The following is a 13868-nucleotide window of genomic DNA, read 5'->3' as shown; positions in this document are numbered from 1 at the left end:
GTTCTCTGATGCCTCTTGAGTCACCTTTATCAACTTGAACTTTCATTTTCTGAAATAACAACATCATTCTTAATTGCCTACTAAAATAGGACATGAAATGATTTACCTAGACATTTCCTCCAGGCTAAATATAATGTATATGTATTAAAAATCCTTGAGAGAAATGCATAGTAATGATGATGGTTATGCAGTTCAACTGTACATTAATTTTCTAACTTCTTCACCTGTCAGTTTATATAGGTTCTTTTGAACTCATGGGAGACTAATCTCATGAATTTGATTGGTATTAATTCATTTTTCAGCATCCATTAAAATGGCTAAATATTACTCTTTTTCTTTCAGTTGGTTTCTTCATTCCTTTATTCCTTCTAAGTGCCTTAAGCTAATTAGAATATCCTAGACCATTATCAGTTCCATTTCATATATTTTCAAATAATGACAACTTTTCAACCAAAGTATATTTTTTACTTCTAATAGACCATATGTTTTTTTTACATATAACTACCAAAATGCAATTACTTAAAAGCTGAATGCAGGAGGAACTTTTTTACTCAAAAGTTGGTCCCTGGTCCACCAATATTGATATCATGTGGGAGTTTATTAGAAATATAGACTCTCAGACTTATGAAATCAGAATCTGCCTTTTAACCAGAGCTATAGCTGATTCATACGCACACAAATGCTTGAGAATCAATACTCTAGGACCAGACTCCCAGGTGTTCACTCTCTCTTCTCTTAATGTCACCATGGTTCAGAATTTTCTGCTAAATTAACAGGTCTTAGCTACTCAACCTCTTGAATTGAACATTTGATAATGCAAATTTTAGCAATTAACACAATGGAATAACCTGGTCTGACTACAAGGTGAAAAGTTAAGGTCATATATCAATATATTGAAAGCCTACTTACCAAGCTTTTAAGGTCACCAGGCTTCTGACTCTTTTTGGGACCTTGGCTTGCTTCCACTCATACCAAAGCAACCTTTTATCAAGTTCTGTTGAAAATCTTCAGGTTGGTTAATTCTACTTTGTCTCAGATCCCTATTAACCCCATTTACAACCCAGAGGGTAAGTCCCTCTATTTATCTAATTTTTATCTCTATGCTCCTCTGTACTCTCTTTCTTCTGCCTCACTTCCTCGGCTTTGTGCCTTCCCAGACTCTCCAGCTGTGCATCTAAAACCTTTCTTTAATGACAAGCGCTCTGTTCTATATAGTGATTATGTTCATACATGGAAACCGTTTTTAAGCTTAAGAACACCACTAGGACTATTCATTCTGTTACATCCTCAGTCCTTTTGAATTGCTGGTTTCCTCATTCACCAGGGCCAATTCTAAAGATACAGCTCTATCTTGATGTAAAAATATCTCTTCTCTTGATGTTCAGGGTAAATGGCCATCTATTATTCACCATTTTGTCATATTAGTTTCTCATACTCATTGCACACTTTGGCACCACATTCACAGTCTTCTTCACCTTAAGGTGCACTTTCATCTATAGTGATCTCAGCACCCATGTAGACTATCCTACTATCCCTGAAAGCTTCCATTTTCCTCACCTCCTCAACTCAGACACCCACTTGCATGACCACATTATAGATGTTGTCATTTTCAGATGTCATTCCATTTCTGAAATAACATACTTCAATAAATCCTAAGTACCTCTTCGTAAGTTTTCTTCATATCTCTAGTTTAATTTTCTCCTTGCTTTCTCTCAACAATTATTTTAAGCTTTTATGGGTTTCCTAAACCTTTCCCCACCTTTTACCACAGATGAATTTGCTTCCTACTTTAGTCAATATAAATAGTCTCTCAAATTATGTGCATTTTCACTCATTGTCTCTTTCCTTCCATTACCATTGGTGAAAGAAGGTGTGCTTTGGCTACTTAAAGCCAATCTCTTCATAATTTAGGTATCATCGTTTTCTAGATCAAAGAGAACTTGCTTCTTTTCAACTGTACACAGACCACCTTTCCAGTATTTTCAGTCTCTCCCTATTTTCTGGATCTTTACCATTAAACTTTAAACAGAAAGCTTTTTCAATCTTTGAGAAAATCTTCCTCTCCTATAAATAGACATATGAACACTTTGAGCCTTATTTCATTCAAAATCTCTGCAAAACTTGACCCTATTAACCTCTTTATCCTTCATGAAATTCTTTCCTCCCTCAGCTTATGGGATACCATAATATGCCAGTAAGTTACTGTTTGAGTTTGCTAAAGCTGCCAAGGCAGTATATAAGAAATGGGTTGGCTTTTACCATGGGGTTTATTAGTTTAAAAGATTACAGTTCTGAGGCCGAGAAAAATGTCCAAATTAAGACTTCATCAGGATGCTTTTTCTCCCTGAAGAGCATCAGCTGTAGGAGATCCTGGAATTCTCTGCCACATGGGAAGTCACATAGCAGCATCTGCCTGTCTGTGCCTTCTCCTCCACTCTCTGTTGCTTTCACCTTCTAGTTGCTCCTTCTGTGGCTTTCTCTCTCCTGGATTTCACTGATTTTCACTTCTTGATCTTGTGGCTTTCTCTCTTAGCTTCTGTGGGTTCTTCTCTGAGCTCCTGGGTCTTTTCACTCTGTTAGGGCCCATTGACTTTAGCTTCTGGCTCCTGGGACTTTCTCTCTCAGCACCTGAGAGTTTTTCTCTGTCTCTGTGGCTCCCTGTCCCTGTATGTATCTCATTTATAGAGGATTCCAGTAAGAGGATTAAGACCCACCCTGGGTCACCCTACTAAAGTAATCTAATTAAAAGACCCTTAACTGAAGTAACCTGATCAAAACTTCCAACCTGCAATAGGTTCTTACCCATGGGAATAGATTAGTTTCAAGAACATGATTTTCTGGAGTATATACAGTCTCAAACTACCACAGTTACTTTTTTTGGCCACTTGTTCTATGTCATTGACTCTTGATATTCTCCACAGTTCTTCCTTTGTTTTTCTACCCTGGACAAACTCATTACTTCTCATTCAAGTATCATCCCTTTTTTACGACTTTCAAATATATTTCTTTAGCTCTTATCTCTCCTCTAAAGACCAGGCCAATGTATCTAATTGCCTAATAGACATCTTTAACTGAACATTTGACAGAATCCTTAAAATAAATCTCATCTCTCCAGACCTCTTTAAAAAAAAACAAAACTCTTTCCTCTCTCTCTTCTAATAGTCTAGTTCAAAAACCTAAAATATCCTGGGTCATATAGAATTTCTTTACCCTTCACAAGTCTAACTTTTGAGATGTCCAATAAATCTCATTTCTTCAGCCTTGAAACTGTTCAATTCTCTCTATTCCCATTGCCACAACCTTGGTTAAGGCTACTATTTAAAGCTTACCTCTATTTAATGTGATATTCCCCTACCTAGTCTTTACTGCCACTTACTTTGTATTCCTTGAGAAGTTTTGCCATCACCACTGCTGAAATGAAATTAAAACATAAATATGATTGTCATGTCTCTATTTATAATTGCTCGAGAATGAAAAAGCAAAAATGGGAGCTCGCTTGGCACTTCAGTTAGGATTTGGTGTTGCTAGGAGCTGCCTAGGTACTCACAGCTGCTCTGTGACTTTCTCCCATTGAGTATGACCAATTTTTCAGAATGCCACAATCAGACAAGACTGCTTCAAGATCATAATAGATCAAGATGAAAACAAGACCACTTTATAATTGTCTGAACACAGACAAAACCGAAATCATTGTCCATATCACCCAAAATGACTAAATATCCCATATCTTCACTAATATTGACAGATTACACTCCCTTTCCCATCATAGTTTAGCTTCTCTCAATTCTTCCTGCCTTCTTGATATGAATCTTTAAGATAAAATCAAAAGCAAAGCCCTGCTTCCTTGACTCCCACCCTCAATAGCCTAACACAAGCCTGAATCCTATAATAAGCCTTTACAATTTCCTCTTACAGAGACCCTCCCCCAATTCCCTATTATGTGCCATCTCCCTAGTTGCCACAAGTAAATAAACCTAGCTTTGTTCAGCCGCAGGTATGTTCCTGGTGGTCTTTGGCTGACGATATAACCAATGTCTCCATATTGCCTTCATGAAACCTACAGTGAGCTGACTCCTGTTTACTTATCCAGTCTGATCTACAGTCATTGTTACATTGATTAAATTGTTTTCAAACTCTAGATTGGTTTCAAGAAATCAGGGACTGGAACTCTATTTTTAGGGGTTTTTAGGTTTTTTGTTTTGTTTTGTTTTGTTATTCCAATGCCTAATACAGTACCTGGTACATAATCCAATAACTGACAATATGATTAAGTAGATTTTTCAGCTCTGCAGGCATAATTTAAAATAAGCTCTGTGACCAATATGAAGGATATAACAACTTCTGAATAAACATTTGAGTGAATAAATTACTTTTTCTGTCAAAGGGTAAAACTTCATTATAGAATGTTAAGTGAACAGAAAATTAATTGCTTCTAAAGTCAGGGTAAGACCCTGGGGAATCTTGAACTCTCTTTCATATTAATTAGAGAAAATGTCATGAAAGAAAGAAGCTTTTAAGAGATGCCAATGAAGAAGGAAGAGAAGAGGTCATAAAGTTTTTTAATCAGCTTACTGAAGAATTAGTGAACTTTCATTTTTTTTAATACTTTGCTTAAACATTTATTTTTATTTTGTTTCCTTTTCTGTATATTCTTATATTACATAAATCAGTTGTCTTTTATTTTACATTTGATGATGTACATTTTATAATTCACAATGTACTGGTGTTCTCTAAGAATTCTAATGAGCCAGCATTACATTTAAAATTAAGAATGTATTCTTCTGGCATGGTTCATTGGCGCTTTTTAGCTTCTATATGTTTATTTTAAGTTATGTCTACAAAAACTTTAGAAGCTGGGTAGTAGCTTCTAAACATATGATCATATATTTAGCATATATTATATACATTAAGAAAAAATTTTAAATATGTCCTGTTATCAAATATGGACACTTTTTAAGATGAAAAATATGTGTACATGTAATATATATACATTTGCATGTGTAATAAACAGAAAGATACAAGGAAAGAGACACACACATAAATACTGGATAAGTTTTCTGAGGAAGAAAGAGTAAAGAAAAAAAAAGTAATGGGCAGAAGTGTTTACATGAGCAAGGTGATTTCAAGGAGGTGGCTCTAGTCACAATTACTGGATGTTATAAGGAGCATTGCATCTGCAAAGAAGAAAACTGGTGACTTACACAGAAGGACTTTCTGCTCAGTAGTGGAGATTAGAATCTGCCTATAAGTATTTGAACTAGCATGAAAGATAAAATTCATGGAAGAAAAGGGAGGTTATACATATAGTGTACTCAGATGGTGCCTTTGGGGGAAGGGGAGAACAAGAGAGAGGGAGAGAGGGAGAGAGGAAGAGAAAGAGAGGCAAAGGGGTCATAGGTATAGGGATAGTAGTGGGAGAAAGACTGAAGATGCTGAGACATTTGGAAGATAACAGAAAAATTTAGCCCCCAAATTTTCTGAGATCAATCAAGTGTTAGACTTATTCTCTAGTGATAGCAAAGCATTCTAAAATGTCAGCATAGCCAAAGCTCTTGCAAAATCAGTAAATTCAGGAACAATTTAATTAAGGCATTTCAAGATCTGATGCTCTCTCCCAGCCAAACAGGTGTTTATCTGCTGCTAAGTCCACAGAATCCTAGTTAGTACCATGCTCAAGAAAATTTATGTTCCATTCTCTTTTGTTCATTATCAATTCTATATTTTGCATTCTCTAATATGAACTTGGACTTTGATATTGCATTTTCAGTTTATTCCTTATCAGACAAATGTATCTTTGAGTCCCACTGCACTATCTTGATAAATCATTCCTTTTCTGTTAATTCAGCCTTATATTTTTCTTTTCTTTTTTCATGGATCTTTGACATGTTAGTGAGGTTGCCAAAAGCTTCCTGAAATTGTGCTCTGTGGAACGTTGTTGGAAGCTTGTATTTGCTCTGATTTTTGCAGTATGATATTTACTTTTCATTGTTCCATAGTTAATTTTATAAGTCCCATGTCTCTTCTTTCTTTTATCTTCCTCAAACAAGATGAGATTCTATTAAGTCTTGACTTATGAGTTGTACATGGTACTCTGTTTTCTTCTTGGATAATTGTTTATTAACTTTATCAGGACATGAGTTGGAGGGCAGCATGATATGCCCAATCCCCAAACTAATCTGCTGTTTCTCAATAACTTCCATTTAATTCAGCCCTAATTATTGAGCTGGCAGGATCTATTCACATGGGCTGGTTCTACAACAGCTGTATGTAAAGCTACTGTGGCTTGTTATGCATTTACATTTTCAGAGAAAGAGGGGAGGCTATAATATTGCATATGAGGGCATTATGGTACAATAGGCCTTACCTTATTATGCACCTACTATGTACCAAGCACTATTGTAGGTACTGGAGATATGGTGGAGAATGAAAAAGATAAAGTTTGCTGACATTATGCAGCTTACATTCCAGCGAGGAAGAAAGAAAATAAGCAAAATTAATATGTAAAGCATATGGAATGTTAATGACACATTCCGAGGAAGAAAATAAAAGAGAACAGAGGATTTGGAAGTGTGTGTGTGTGCACGCGTGTGTGTGTGTGTGTAGATATAAAGAGAGGCACAAGAAGGCCTCTCTAAGGAAGTGGGCTCTAAGTAAAGATATAGTGACGAAGTTACAAATAGCTCATGCGGGAACATTTCAGGCAGGGGAAGAGTCAGTACAGAGCCCTGAGACAGGAGTGTTCCCAGAACAAAGAAAGAGGCCAGGCTGGCTGGAGCAGAATTAGCAGAGGGGGTTAGCAGTAGAAGATAAGGTCAGTGATGGTCAGGAGGCTAAGATCAGGTGGGGGCATGGTAAGGATCAGGCTTTTACTCAAACTGAGAAGGGACATTAGAGAGTTGAACTGACTCCCATTGTAACTGATTTTCTCTGACTGCTGTTTTGAGAAGGTATTATCAGGGAACATGGCATCATAAGGGATACCATTTAATTTACTATTTTTGAAATATCCAGTTCTGCAAAGATGATGTGTTCTTTTGACTTGTGTGGTAGGAGTGTACTTAGAAATAACACGGCTGTTTGTATGTGTTTTGAGGGTCGAGCCAGCAGGACTATATAATGAATTGAGTGTAGCTGTGAAAGAAAACGAGGAGGCAATAAGAATTTGAAGGGTTTTGCCTGAACAAATGGAATAATAGATCAAGTTCTAGGGCACTCAGAGAGATGGTGAGACACCAGGAGAGGAGATTGAGTAACGTTGGCCCTCAAAGTGTAGGGAGAACTCTGTGTATATGTAGTCTAGGAAGCTATATTAAAAGGAATTACAAAAAGAAAGAAGAATCTTCTGGATCAAATGAAGATGATAAGTAAGTTAAAGACTGAGAATCAGCCACTGAATTTATTAGGATGGAGACTGGTTATATTGCTACAGCCATTTGGATGGTACCAAGTAGGACATTAGGTGTGAGGGGAAATACGTCTTCCTAAACTTTTGGGGGCATTTTTTTTTACTTTGCGAGGTCACCCTTGGGAAGCCCAGTTTTTCCTCCTTGGTGGCACCACTCACTCAGTTTACATGTCTGTATTGCAGTGGGGTACAATAATTGAGCTGTATACAGAGCTGACAATCAGGTTGTTGATTGCCAGTGGCCATTCTGAGTAGCCGGGCATTCCCTATGATGTCATGATGCCCATATTGTATGATAGCTAATCATTTTGAATATCGTCTCTGACTACATCTCAATTAAAAGGTTTTCTTTCCTATGAGTTGAAGTCAAATATGCTTAAGTCTGTTTGATCAATTTCCACTGACATTCTCTTAGATGCAGCAGAGTTTTTTGAAAGAGCACTTAACTTGGATACAGATGAGCAAGGTCCTCATATTGTACCCCAAATTTTATAGTTGTATGATCTTGGATGTATCACTGACTTAATGTTATTGATACTCAGTTTTATCTTGTATAAAATGGAATAAAATGATGCTGATGTTGGTCCTTTCTCACAAAATTATGATGGCATGCATATGTGAACTATTACTAGTGTACATAAAAGGAAGTATGGTAGACAATGCAAGAAGCTCTGATTTTACTGTGGTTATGCCAGTGATTTCCAATATTCTGTAAACCTCTCAGTGTCTTAATTTCTTGCTCTGTCAAGTTGGGAGATAAATCGTCCCTACTCCATAGATTGTTGTGTCATTGTTGTCGTTTGTATTAGAATAACTGGAATAATGTGATTATTCAAACAAGACACTTCATCTTTGATGAAGAAAACATGGTATTCTGATTCTGCTCTTTATATAATTTAATGTAAAGAGAGCAGAAACTCAATATAGATAAATAGAAATCACTCTGATAGAAGATAATTCTAAAATCTTTACCTCAAATATAGTTTGATGCCATTGTTATAGTTGTTGCTTTGTTGAGCATCACTTTTTTGCCATTGTAGTTCAAATTTGGGATGCCCCGAATCCTGCTGTGTCCCTCAATACTTGTGAATATTATATATTTACTTAGAATGCATTTTTTTTCCTATTCTCTGGTTCTCAGAGTATTTTATAAATGGCATTTACCCTTTAATGAAGAACATATTTGAAGTATAGGAATACGCATGTGCCAATAAGCTGCTAAGGGAAAGAGTTTAGAACACAAAATTTGAAAAGTTGAGAGAATGTGAATTTTAGAGTATTTTGGGGATTTTTACTGTTAACCAGGTGTGTTAGGCACTTTCACTATATGGTCATTTCAGTTCAACTAGTGGGGATAGAACGTTACATGGTTGTCCACTTGCTTGTGGAAATAATTCAATACTATATTTGAGAACTGACATTGGAAATAACCAGAGGTTTCGGTTGATAATTGGTATGGGATTCTGGGGGCATATAATCCCAAAATGCTGCAATCTGTGTGCTCGGAAATTTTCAAGTAAAATACAAGCTATTAAAATGTGTTTATCACTTTCATAGTTTCCTGACCCATGAGATTATCTGAGTTTTCATATGCTGCCCTTGACAGCATAATGTAAAATGTATGTTTTCCATCTAGGCTATAGGTGCATAAAAAAAGAAGATGACCACTCTACAATATTTTATTTTGATCTTCATTTATTTTTAAATTTTAATTGACATTTGATATATTATAGTTGGTCCTGTTTGGCTAGCAACTAATTTAGCATTTTGTATACCATAATCCTAGTTCATGAAATTATTTTTTTAAATTATAACAGAAGAACTTCTCTATTGAACTGTGGTTACTTCTTTAAATTAGAGAATCTTTTTGAATTTTTAAAAAATATATGTATTATTTTATATAGTCGTTTTCATCTGTGGTTTGCTTGAGGAATAGTCTAGTCTAGATAGTAACTTGTTTCTCTGAAAGTATTTCAGAGGTTGTCATATTATCTGTGTGTATATGTTTGTATATATGTACATATGTGTATGTATCATACACATATATACATATATTTACATACCTATTTAACTTTGTTTTCAAAAGAAAAACACAGATTTGCACTGTAAAATTATAGTAGGCACTAGACATGTGACTAAAATGAAATTTAAATTAATTAAAATTAAATAATATTTAAAATTAATTTCCTCAGCCACATCGGTCATGTTTCAAGTGCTCAATACCCACATGTGGCTAATGGCACTTATGTAGAATATTTCTGTCCTTGCAGAAAGTTCTACTGGACAGAGCTTCAGAAGGGTGTATTTATGTATTATAGTCTTTCCATCTGCACTCCAATATGATGCCTTGGAATATATGCTTAAAGGTTTGAAAAATAGTCTGATATAGAGTAACCTCCTGCCTCAAAGTCAAGAGAAACACCTTTATGCTATTGTTTAGTCATGGGCGACTTGTTCTTACTATACATTAATTGTATTGTAGCTTGCTTTTTCTGTGAGTAGTTGTTTTAGGACATATAACATAATGTTATATAGCCACATCTTTTTAATGAATATACTAGGGGAGTTCTGCACTAAGGTTTAAAATTTATGTCTCTGTAGAGAAATTATGAGTCTAACTTATCAGCATCTAATGACAGCACTTGTTAATTTTAATAATTTTGCTTCTGTTGTTCAAGAATTAAATCTGGTTAGGAGAAATGAACAAAGGAATTTAGAAAGCTCTTTGAAATTGAATCTATTTTTCCTTAGAAATGTGAGCACATTGACAATTTTAAATAGAAAAATTAGCCTGCCCTCATATTTAGATATATGTTTTTCTGGGAAAGTACTCATGCTAATATATTTTCCATTGTACATAATTTTAAATTTTTAATACAGAATGTATATGTTTATGTTGTTAGGATTTATTTCAGTAATGTATATTTAAAAGATAAATTCCATATCAATTCACTAACATTTTATCCTTTCAGTGTTATGATTTGCCTTTTTGGTTCTTTTTTGCAATATTATATGCCAATGCATCAGAAAGTGTTCTGCAAAAATGTTGAGCTGAAACCCTATTATTAAAAATCGTAGCAATTCAGAGTGAAAATTACTATTGCTTTCATTGCCATTTTGATGCTTTTGGTGACATGGAAGTTGAGGAAAAAAGTCTTTAGATTCACATGATAAGTTGACAGAGTGAAATGTCTTAAGGCTTGAAAGGACAAATAGAAGTTGTAATTACTGTGTAGTTTCCCAATCCTTGTATTGAAATACTCACCTTTGCTATCATGCTGCAGGCCATAGAGCGAGAAAAAGCCGAGAAGTTCAGAAAACTGCAAGATGCCAGCAGATCAGCTCAGGCCCTGGTGGAACAGATGGTGAATGGTAATTACACAGAGTTGATTTAGATAATCTTCTTAGGGATTTGATAAACACATAGGTTCATATTTATCAGCTGAATTATATCAGACAAGCACTTCCTGAATGCAAATTTAAAGTGAGTTTTGTGAGTGTTTTATTATTCCTTCTTAATGCTAAGCAAATTATTAGAGGAAATTTCACTTTTAGTCCCATGGAAAAAAAATGAGATGTAGTAGAATATTTTTTCCATCTGTTGCAGAGAAATCAATTTTAATGCTGTTGTACAATCCTGCTAGCATTTGTCCAAATAATTTAATAAAAAATGTTTCCTGAAATATTTGGAAATGTACACAATCATAATAGTTTTTAAAGTTATTAAAATCTAATTTTAAATCATTTTTGCAAACATATTAAAATTATGTGGAAAACCTTGTTAACATTCCTATTTCCTAATAATATATTTGCAATTTTCAATATTGTTTTTCATGCTGTTCTCTTATTATTAAAAGTATCTCCTCATGGGGAACCTCTGTTCTTTAACTTTATCTTGAGGAGGGAAGAGTTAAAACACAAAAGTACCAAAACAATTTTTTTTCTTGGGTAAGAAAAAGTAAAGTTAATCTTTGCTAACTTTTAGTGTCCCAGAGTTTTCTGTAGAAAATATGTTATTGGCATCAAATATGACCAAACTTCTTTCAAAGTTTTTATACTCATTTCAATTATGATTAATATTATGAAAATCATGGGTTATGCTATTTCTTTTTTTTTTAAGATTTATTTTTTTAATTTATTTCTCTCCCCTTCCCCCCCTCCTCACCCCAGTTGTCTGTTCTCTGTGTCCATTTGCTGCATGTTCTTCTTTTGTCCACTTCTGTTGTTGTCAGCTGCATGGGAATCTTGTGTCTCTTTTTTTTTGTTGCATCATCTTGCTGTGTCAGCTCTCTGTGTGTGTGGTACCATTCCTGGGCAGGCTGCACTTTCTTTCGCACTGGGCGGCCCTCCTTACGGGGCACACTCCTTGCGCGTGGGGCTCCCCTACACAGGTGCACCCCTGTGTGGCACGGCACTCCTTGCGCGCATCAGCACTGTGCATGGGCCAGCTCCACCCGGGTCAAGGAGGCCCGGGGTTTGAACCGCGGACCTCCTATGTAGTAGATGGATGCCCTATGCACTGGGCTAAGTCCGCTTCCTGTATTATGCTATTTCTGAACAATATTTTTTTCCATTTTGTATAGGATATGTTTACAAGAATATCATAAATTACATAAATTGATGTAACAAATGTTTATGTTGTACATGTCAGCTTTTCCAGAATCTGCCTGCTTTCTGTGCCATAAATTCAAAGTGTAAATTATTTTTTGCCTTATTTGCCATGTTGGCATTAAAAGTTCAGTGATCTGCCTAGGAAATCAATTCATTCCCTTCTTCTAATGAGCCCCAGGACTATTTGATGTAAAAAGTCAACAACAACAAGCAAATATGGCAAAGCTGAGGATTGAATTAATAAGTTATTGTATATATAGATAATGAAAGATATTAACTGTTTTTTTGATGCATGTTGCTTGTGGTGTTACCTGATACATTTAATAACACCATAGTCATGTTCAGTAAAATATCCAAAAATAATCCTTGTAACTCTTATATACTCCCCCCACCCCAAGGACCACATGTATCAATTTTTCATTTTAATAACCTGATGTAAAAAATATATTCTTTAAAATGGTCTGATTTCATAATTAAATATCAAGTATGCCTCACCTCACATCATCTGATAATGACATACCTTGAATTATTCAAAAGTCATTTAAATATTTAGTAATTAAGTGAATGATTACCTTTTTTGGTAAGTGAAACTACAAGCATTAAAACGATCATATGATTTTAGTGATAATATCGTTTTTCTAGATTATTGTCATCATATTTCTAACTTTTTGAGGCACAGAGAAAATTGGGATATATAGTAGATTTTTAATAAATATTAAAATACTGATTAAATTCTGTTTAGAAAAGCAAGTTGAAGGCAGTAATTGAGATAATGACACTGATTATTTTGGTCAGAAAATAATTAACAATACCTCTGCTAGAAAATGTTAATTTGGGTAGTAAGCAAAAAGCAGTGGTGGGTGGGGGTGTGATTTGAGACATTCCTGATTGGTTGACTGCATTGATCAGATTTTAAGCTTCTCCTTTATTCTACTAGTAAAGCTGTGGTCTAATTGATACCTGATTAGACTCAAGTTTAGGCTATAAAAAGACTTTTAAATGACTGTAGCTTTTCATTAAATCTTCATTAAAGCATTGCTTCATTAAACCAAACAAGTAACATAATTACTAAAATATAGACTCAAAGATTCTTCTCTTCTTGTTCCTTTTTATGTCTTTTGTAGAATAAAATGCATAATAGTTATTTTATGTGATTGTGCAAACAAAGTTAAGCCAGACAGACAGTAAGTGCCTGAAGTTCCTCCGTAGGTATATTTAGATGAACCTCTAAATCTAATTCACAATAGCTTTTCTAGCATGGGAGCCAAGAACTAGAGTTTACTGGTGCTGCTCATGGAACTGAAAGACAAATTAAAGTTTCTCTAAGCCAGGATTTCCAGCAGTTATCTCAGTAAAGCTCTCAAAATTACGAGCCCTAAGTCTCCTTTCTGATATGGAGCAATAATAAAACTCACAACCATATGAAATACATAAATTCTTGCCCTGTTATTTAGAGAGGAAAGTGAAAGTTGAATCAGCATACTTCATTTAGGACCACATGCAAATGGATGTTCCTTTTTACTAAATATCTTGGAGTCCTCACAATTTAAGATAAAGACAAATGAATTTCATCACAATATTATAGTATTATCCCACTAAGTGTATATATATATATATTTTTTCAGGTATGGTTTACCATGATAATAGCATTGAACAGGGGAGCGGGTATGGCTCAAACAGTTAAGCACATGCTTCCTACATGGGAAGTCCTGGGTTCCCTTCCTGGTGCCTCCTAAAAACAAAAATACAAGAAGCAAACAAATGAAAAAACCATGTCAGGGGAGCTAATGTAGCTTAATTGTTGAGCACCGGCTTCCCATATATGCGGTCCTGGGTTCAATCCTCAGCCCTG

The 13868-nt window shown here is 35.0% G+C and overlaps 1 protein-coding gene across 3 annotated transcripts in view; it reads left to right on the top strand.

Moving 5' to 3' along the window:
- The window catches only part of DMD (dystrophin), a 2676723-nt gene that overhangs the window by 1177221 nt on the left and 1485634 nt on the right, over positions 1 to 13868 (top strand). For all 3 annotated transcript variants that reach the window (XM_058291720.2, XM_023592525.3, XM_058291721.2), the window contains one exon: positions 10690 to 10777. In XM_058291720.2, the coding sequence (XP_058147703.1) occupies positions 10690 to 10777 (88 nt within the window). The remainder of the gene's footprint in view (positions 1 to 10689; positions 10778 to 13868) is intronic.

This window comes from Dasypus novemcinctus, chromosome X (assembly GCF_030445035.2).
Source record: "Dasypus novemcinctus isolate mDasNov1 chromosome X, mDasNov1.1.hap2, whole genome shotgun sequence".
NCBI classification, from domain to species: domain Eukaryota; kingdom Metazoa; phylum Chordata; class Mammalia; order Cingulata; family Dasypodidae; genus Dasypus; species Dasypus novemcinctus.
Note: the sequence above shows the minus strand (reverse complement) of the source record. Positions and strands in the feature narration are given on the sequence as shown.